Genomic DNA, 9,035 nt, shown 5'->3' on the forward strand with positions numbered 1-9,035 from the left:
GAAGGGCCAATTCAGGCCCAGTCAATCAACCTGCTCTAATATCATGTTAAATTTCAAAAAAACAGGTCAAAGGTAACGTAGTTACATAGATATTGTTTCCAACTTAACTACATACGAAGCCCAGTAGGTGTGAGGTTTTATCACAAAAAACCTCGATATTATTAGAAGTAGAACCACTTATTATAAGTTGTAATTTATTTAGTCAAATTTTCAATGTGAAACTTTATATTCTTTAATATTATATCCCTTTTTCATCGAAAAACAAAGAGGACTTTTTTTATTTATTTAAAACAATAAAACCCGTGTATATTTCACGTTGTCAGCCAGAGCGCACGGTATTGGTACCAAATGGGCAGAAGATTGGCACGCACAAGTCTCTCCACATAAAGCAGGAAGTTCTCGAACAGAGCTCTCCACGTGACCATCACGTGGCCTTCCGCCTGTCCAACGTGCCCTTCCCTCCGCCTAAAGCAAGCGTCGACACGCAAAAGAAAGAGACAGGGAAAGAGAAAAACGCGAGAAAAAGCAAAGCAAAGCACAAAGCCAAATAAGATTTGATCAAACGTCCAAGTCTCAGTTAAACCCAATTCCTTTCCTTTCAACTCTTCCTCTTTAGCTCAGTCTCTCAGCAACCAAACAGCAGAGAGCCAAAAACAATCATAGGATAGATGGGCGCGGTTTCGAAGGAGGCTCAGCTTTCGATTGCGGCTTCTTCAATGTTTCCTGGGTTTAGGTTTTCACCCACCGACGAGGAGCTGATTTCCTATTACCTGAAGAACAAGCTGGAAGGACCTGAACCTGGGAAGAGCGTAGAGGTCATTCCTGAAGTCGATATTTGCAATTTCGAGCCCTGGGACTTGCCAGGTTTGTTGGGTTTTATTCATTTCTAATTCTTTCATCTTTATCTTTCTCAAGTTTTTTTTTTTTGTTTTGTTTGTGTAGTGAAATAGTGATTGAATTTATTTGCAAAATTTGTTTTTTTTTCTTCTGTTTGTGTTGGAAACACTGAAAACGTATTTGTTTTTGTTTTTGTAATTGCGTGCTGACAGTGACAGCGTTGAATTGAGTCAACAATTTTGTTACAGAGTTGTTTCTTGTAAGAATCCAATTACATTCTGGGAGAAACGTCAGACATGGGTCAAAATTTAGAGGTATTAGTGTATCCAAGGACCTTAGCTGGCCCCCACCCTTGTCAACATGCACGGTCCACCATTTTCTTTTCATTTTGAGCCGGACAGCTAACCCTTGGAGCTTGCGTGTGGCTCATCCACCATAGGGAGGTCCGCAACTTTGAACCATGATACATTTAGTTGAAGGGATGTTTTACTGATGTGAATTATTTATATGAATGGTATGGATCCTATATATGGTATTCGATTTTATGTGACAAAAAAGAGTACTGTTGTTGGAGCTAGCTTGCAATAATTTGTCGAGGAAAACTAATCAGATTAGTAAACACAAACATGCATGTGCTCACAGTTCTCCGCCTCTCTCCATGCAGGATGAGGTGCACGTGAGGGAAAGTTGAAAGGACAAATACTGCAAATATGTTATTCTTTTCACTGTATTTGGATTGGAGATGGTTATTGAAATAGAGGTTTTAGTCTATTTGGAAACCAATGAAGATGAAAACCTTATTTAACTGGTTAGTTGATCAGAGAGAGTGAGATAGAGAGAGTTTTATTTGAAAGGATCCAGAAAAATTATCACGCTTTACTTGGACAGGGTAAAACAAATTAAACTTTTTTTCTTTTTCTTTTAATAAAAATTTAATTATGGAGTGCCATGTTGGTTCTGTTTGGTTATGCACATACATATATGCAATCTGGTTCAATTTTACTGTATTTGGTGTCTGATTAGCACTACACATGATATTTGCTTCTGTATACGCGTGCGCGACAGTGAGTATGTATATACATATACAGTTATGTGTGGTGAGTTCAATCACCTAAACTTGTTCAAGTCTCTTTGTAAACAAATAATTTTTTGCTGGATTTGACATCTGATTAGAGTTGGTGCATGTGTAACTAGCCAAATCTGTTATTCAATCGGATAACGAGTGGTTCTTCTTTTCTCCACGAGGAAGAAAGTACCCAAATGGCTCACAAAGCAGAAGAGCAACAGAATTTGGTTATTGGAAAGCCACAGGTAAAGAACGCAACGTAAAGTCAACTTCTAATGTAATTGGTACAAAGAGGACACTTGTGTTCCACATGGGTCGTGCGCCAAAAGGGGAAAGGACAGAATGGATTATGCACGAATACTGCATGAATGACAAGTCCCAGGTAACTTTTTTCAATATTACTTCAAAATGTCATCCGTTAGTTGTTTGGTTTGAACTATCACCAGATGTATATTCTTCTGCCAAAGGGAAGATTAAATTAAGAGAACCACTTTTCATTTGGATTTTTTTTTTTGGGTCTGGAACCATTTTTCAGTTGTCCATGAATGTCACAAGTGCATTACTCTATCATTCTCTCAACTAGTAGTACTTTTCACGCAGTGTGGTTGGCAAATGCAAAAATGGGGGTGATTGGCGAGAAATGTTTCATATGAAAATGACTTCCACTCCATTTAAGGAAAAAACAAAGTCCATGTGATTTAGAAGACTATAGATTGATTGCTGCTATTACTTGATTCAATCAACATTATTCGTTGTTCTTGAGAATAACCGCTCTCATCTCTTACAGCCAATACCTTCATATTCCTTAGAATTTGTTTCTTTAAAGTAAATTACTTATCAGAAGTGACTGAAATGTTTAGCCAAAAGATTCACCTGCTAGACTATCTTGAATTGGTTCAAGATTATTTACATGCTGCATATGTGGGTTGTATTTATATTGTCTCTTGTTACATCTGCACATTCAATAGTTCATTTTAGTATGAAAGCACTTTCTGATTTTTTTCTCTCTCTTAAATATTCTGCCTATTTCTTGTGCTGCAGGATTCTATTGTTGTTTGCCGCCTCCGGAAGAACAGTGATTTCCGTTTAAATGACACCACAAACGGAGGTTCTTCAAGTCGAAATCCTTTATCAACTGTGCATAACAGTGAAAATGCTGTCTCAGAAGTTGGTATTATTGACCATGATAAGCCAGTTGAATGTTATTCGAAGAAGTCTACTAGCAGTCATGATTCTCATTCTACTGAGCAAATTGATTCTGCATCTGAATCCAACCAAAAACAGACAACAGAGGTTACACAGACAGAATCTTCTGGCCACCAGAAGGTGGGTTCATCTTGTCTATCATATCATTCTTTCTTTTATTTTTTATTTCTACGGTCATCTTATTTTAGATGAAATCAATAGCCCACCTGCAAAGTTGCAGTTTACACACAGGTGCATGATTTTGAATAGCACTAACAATATCAGGTGAGTATCCATTACCAGAAAAAACCATATCAGGTAGTACATTTATAAATTTTATGAGCTTAGGTATAGCCAACACCTAGTTTTTTGTCAGGTGGTTATGTGAAAGTTTAGTTGTGTGTCAGGTAGTTATGCCACTACAAAAACAAAGGAAAAAAATTAATAAAATATTCAAAGCTATCGATCACAAGTTTTACGAGGGGTTATAAAAATATTTTAGCATGCATTATGGTAACAATATAATTAAAAGCGTATGAAATATTATTTCTTTTAGAATTAGTTTGTAAGAAATATTAAGGGAAAATCATAAAAGAGAATCGAGATTAATAAAGTTAAAAGAATGTTATTTCTACCTGACTTCTCCCAGTGTTTTGCCAATTTAATTTCTTATTTGTGTCTCGTGTCTTAGAACTCAGGCTTTCTCTTCTCACCAGTGGCCAATGGAATTCTCGATTTTCAATCTCTTATTTAATTAATAACTCTCTAAATGTGCAGTTTTGTCATACACTCAAGTCAACCCATCGTGTGTAGTGTGTAGATAGTATATTATTCAAGTTGGGAAGTACAAATAGTGGTATTTACAAGTGGAGCTAATATGGAATGTAGAATGTAATTTTAATCGATCAATAAAGGAAACTGAGATGTGCATTTCCAGGTATTGACAGAAATTATTTTCTAGAGGTTATGGGACCTCAAGAAGGGTTCGTAAAAATCGGAACATATCCTTTTATTTAATACTTAAAGCTTAACTGCTTCAGAACTTTTGTATATTTTTATCAGGATTTATCTATATGTATTGGTTGGGCCTGGGGGTGGGGGTGACCACCTGCAAGATGGATAGGCAATTCATCATTGTATCAGAAGTGATTTTGTATATGTATTACATAAGAAGTGCGAGTCATTGTCTTGGGGTTATAAACAATACTTGCTCTTCTGTTACTTTTACCATACTTTTGTTCTGTGAAAGATAATCAGGGGTCCAAGAAACTTTGCATGACTGTTGGCAGTTTTGAACTCTATTTCTATATGGTAGTCCATTGTATGTCCAACTCTTGAATTATGATCCATGTGAATTACAAATTTCAGGGTTCTTATGATGACTTTTATGCGGATATACTGAATGATGATATCATCCAACTAGATGAAGTTTCAGTGTCTGCGTCTGCTGACACACTTCCAGTTCTTGCCAATAAGTCCGAGGCTGAACAAAATTCTCACCAGCCTATGCAAGCCATTTGTAATTCAGAAGCAATTCCTTTCCAAGGTACTGCAAACCGAAGAATCCATTTGCGAAAGAGAAAGGAAAAGTTTCCTGCTGAGTCACTGGATGGTCCCAATTCACACGAGTCACCAAAAACTTCAGCAGATAGGATGGACGATCAACACGTGCTATTATATGTAATTATTATTATTATTCTGGTATTGCTGGCTCTGTTTCTGTCCAAGTTTTGTTTTACTGACATTGCTGGCTCTGTTTCTTTCCTTGTTGAAAGGTTTCTGCCTAGTCAAAAACATCGCGAGTAAGTCTTTGTATAAAGGTTCTGCCGCAAAATGTCAATATTAGACTTTTCTTCTTGACCTGGTCTTGATTTCTGTCGAATACTCGAGTAAGCTCAATGGACAAGTAGTGGAAGGCAGCCCTTTGATCCATGGGATCCCTATGAATTTCACATATTAACGCTCTGCTCATTTGCTTGAATAAGGTTGAGGATGCTGGCAAGTCTTCCCTTTCCCATGTTTTTCTCCCTTTCTCCGCACTTCTTTTAGATTCATCCTCCTCCATCCCTATTTTTGAATTCCCTTTTTATAACAAACGTTATTAAATAAATTTAGGCATGAGCAATGACACAGTGGCCAAAAAGTTTTGGCGCAAACGTTGGATTTGACAATAGTTTCAAGGGGTATTATAGTAATTAAGCTTTATGTTTGCAACTAATTCCTATTTCTGGATATTTTCATTTTTAACTTTTTTTTTCAATTTATTCTATTTTGGATACTCATTTTTTATTAGAGATTTTCTATTTAAACCCTGCACTTCTCTTTATTCATTCCAATACTTAAATAATTAAGCTGTAAGTTTTATTACAGTGTAAAAAGACAAAAAAAGTCATCTAACTTAATACTTAACCTTAGTACATCTATACACACATTCCACCGCTCTTTAGAGCAACTCCAGCGAGGTGCCCAAGCCCGAGGATGTGGGGAGTCCAAGCCAAAAAGCCAGTTTCAGCAGGCCACTTTTGCCCGGACTGGAGGTGGGACCCACGACGAGCTGGCCCGAAGGCAAATCTCGCCCGAGTTCGAGCCCTAGGGGGGAGATGACGTCAGCGTGCGCTGACGTCAGACCTGTGCTCCACCAACAGCTAGAAGACAGGCGTCGTCGTCTGGGCGCTCCGATCAGCTGCTCTCCTCCAATCCAACGGCTGAGCTTTTGTTTTGTTATAAAATTATGAAAAAAATTCGAATTGTTTTTTAAAAAACACCAAAAAATTCTAGAATTTGTTTTCTATAAATACCTACCAACAGTGGAATCAAATTACCTTATTTCCATTTACTTGATTTTATGGGATTTTATTATGAAGTATATAAATGTCTTTGTCCTTTTACTTTTATTTATTTTTATATTACTCCATTTACTTAAGTTTACAATATAAATAAGGGTACCCCATTTGGATTCAAATAAAAATATTAGAAAATTAAATTCCCACCAAATCAAAATATGAAAATTCGGTTTTAGTGCAAAATACGATTTATGCTAAAAATGATGGCTCATTAAGTCAATATATACTTCATAATAAAATCCCATAAAATCAAGTTTTCTTATTTGATGTGTAAGGAATAAAAGCCGCCAAAAATTATCTTGAGAAAATGATTATTCCTAAAAACCATTTTTCATACTTAGTCAATATTGCACCTCCGCTAAAAAATTTCTGGATCCGTCAATGCCTACCAATACTCTTCATTTTCAACACTAAATCCTCATACATTTTCTTATACTTCTACTATTATTCACTTTTTACTCAACATTTTATTCACTTTTAAATTGTATTTTTGTTTATCATCTTATCCGAAAATTTTATCTGATTGATATATAAATTTTATAATAAATATTGACATGTACGAACTCAAAAATCTTATCTAAAAATATTATCAAAATTAATTGTTTAGGTAAACAAATTTGTGAAAAAAAAACAAAAAAATGAATAGTATTTGCCTTTTGCCATGGCAACGGGTGGAAACACACATTGCTTTTTGCAAGGGCAGCCATTATTCACGTGAATAGTAGCTGCCCTAGTTCCCCCCTTGCCATGACAAAGGGCAAATGGGTGGAGTTGCTCTTATATTAAGTTTTATAAAAATACAAATTAGGCTCCACAACTGTAGAAGATTCTTTCCAAGGCTTGAAGAGATGGATCAGTCATGACAAAATCTCATGTATGCTACAAATACTTTTGCTTCAAACTGATGCCTAGCACAAGAAGATAATCTCATGTATTTTTGCTTCAAACTGATGCCTTCAAACCGTCCTTAAACTGATGCCTAGCACATACTTTTGCTTCGAACTTTTTTCCCTAAACAAAATCTCATGTATACTACAAATATTGTTTAATGATTTAAATATTAGAATGAACAAAAAAAATTGTGGGCTTTAAATAAAAAAATCTTTTTTATTTCTTATTTTTTCAGCTTGGGTGTATTTAAGGGTAGTTTGGGAAGATAGTGAGGTTTTCTTAGAAATTGTGAAAATTTAAATTAAAAGTTGGGGTGAACTTAGAACATGGGGTGAACTAAGAGAAGTATAGGGTTTAAATAGAAAATCTCTTTTATTATTACATTATCTACTCCCAAGTCCCAAAATTAAAACCTAGAAGTGCAGAAGATGATTTTGAGGTGGAAAATGCAAAGACTTACGTATGCTTTTGCACCATTTGAACACAGGGCCGCTTGAGTGGATTTTGGTTTGTACCTTGGCGCTCGAGGGGACATTGCGATTTTCAATTTCTTTTTCCGTTTTGATGAGTTGTTAATGTTTATTTTTTCTTTTTTTCTATTCGTTTTGGGATTCTTTCCTATAATAGGTTTAAGGTTCAGCTATGATGCAGGAGATATTTACCATTTAATTAGTTATTTTATGAGATATTATTATTTTCTTATTTAGGTAGTTTTATAATATCTTTTATTATTTATATGTGATTTTATAATTAATTAGTTTATTTTTAGACCAAGTAGTCTTGTTGTTCATGTGAGTTTGTTGATGATTAATGAAATAGTTTATTTGTGGCATGAATTTGCTAAGATTTAGATTTATGTGAGTTTGCACTAGTCATAGATTTCAGTATTCGATATTCGTATGTGTTGTTGGTGACTTATATCCTAACCCTGATCCCCAAGAATTTCCTCCAAGAATTTCTTCACCACTCTCTCTCTCTCTCTCTCTCTCTCTCTCTCTCTCTCTCTCTCTCTCTCTCTCTCTCTCTTCCTTCTTTCTCTTTTACTTTCTCTATTTCTTTTTCTTTCTTTCTTCTTCTTCTCTCTTATTTCTTATGCAAACTATGCATGCCTAAATCAAATGACTTCTATTTATAGTATCACATAGGCTGCAACTATTGACATCTAATTGGTGAGGTGAGGTGTGCGGCAATTGATGATAAGCTGAACTCCAACCTTAGCCAATTGTCCCTTTGAATCAACAGCTCATGCTAAGCTTGATTGCATGTAAAATGATGCCAACACCAACTTCTGAAGCCTCCTCCTACTTAACCAACATCCACCTCATGCTTCTTATATAAAATCTATACCACGGTGAAGCGTATTCGTGTAACTCCCAAGTAAAGCCAGTATAGAATACAATATAATTTGGGGAGTGCTAGCAACTTTCTCTCTAACCTTCTCTTTTGGACCTTCTCCCTTCTTCTCATGACAAGTGTCACTTTCCTTACACTAAAAACAATGTCATTAATGCATCACACAAACTAGTTTTTGTTTTCCAAATTTACCCTTATTAAATGTATATATTTTTTTTAAATAACAAGCTAATTTTTTTTTTTTATAACTTTCTTAACACCTTGTTAAAAATTAAATAAGAAAATAAAAACTGAAGCTTTTTTCAAAATTTAATTTTTCCAAAGAGAACGCGTGTTCTGTTAAAAACAAAATAAAGATGATAACAATGTCATGAAAAAAAATTTTAATTTTTAATTTTAAAAATATGACGTTTTTCATATGTTTTTTTAATTATTTATTTTTTAACAATGCGCTAAAGAAGTTATAACAAAGTTTGAATAAATTGAAGGAAATATAAAAGTCAATACATTTTAAAAGGGTAAACTTGGAAACAAAAACTAAATTGTGTGATGCATTAATGGCATTGTTTTAAGTGTAAGGAAAATGACACTTGTCATAAAGAGAAGGGAGAAGGTCCAAAAGAGAATGTTAGAGAGAAGGTTGCTAGCATTCCTCATATAATTTATAATAAGATAGTTTTGTCCAGTTCTATCACTCAGCTGCCCCGCGCAGAGATTCTGGTTCTTCTTCTTACGAAAGTGTTGTCATCTATATTTACTGATGTGATTCAACCACAAATTAATATTATTATTTTTTAATTCTCTGAAGTGTATATATTTTTCACTTTAATTTTTTTTAACAACAGAGATACGTGTTACAT

At 34.8% G+C, this 9,035-nt stretch overlaps 1 protein-coding gene across 1 annotated transcript; it reads left to right on the forward strand.

The window, feature by feature from the left end:
- Nucleotides 1-339: 339 nt before the first annotated feature.
- LOC117630930 (NAC domain-containing protein 40) lies at nt 340-4,955 on the forward strand. Its single transcript, XM_034363803.1, has 4 exons — nt 340-864; nt 2,032-2,285; nt 2,945-3,229; nt 4,457-4,955. The coding sequence occupies exons 1-4, from the start codon at nt 669-671 to the stop codon at nt 4,892-4,894; spliced, it is 1,173 nt and encodes a 390-aa protein (XP_034219694.1). The 5' UTR covers nt 340-668; the 3' UTR covers nt 4,895-4,955.
- Nucleotides 4,956-9,035: the final 4,080 nt, after the last annotated feature.

The sequence above is a fragment of the Prunus dulcis genome, chromosome 6 (genome assembly GCF_902201215.1).
Source record: "Prunus dulcis chromosome 6, ALMONDv2, whole genome shotgun sequence".
NCBI lineage: Eukaryota > Viridiplantae > Streptophyta > Magnoliopsida > Rosales > Rosaceae > Prunus > Prunus dulcis.

Coding starts and splice junctions, on each gene's coding strand:
- LOC117630930 (XM_034363803.1), top strand. CDS start 669: ATGGGCGCGGTTTCGAAGGAGGCTCAGCTTTCGATTGCGGCTTCTTCA. Junction 865..2,031: donor CGAGCCCTGGGACTTGCCAG/GTTTGTTGGGTT, acceptor ATGTGTAACTAG/CCAAATCTGTTATTCAATCG. Junction 3,230..4,456: donor AATCTTCTGGCCACCAGAAG/GTGGGTTCATCT, acceptor TACAAATTTCAG/GGTTCTTATGATGACTTTTA.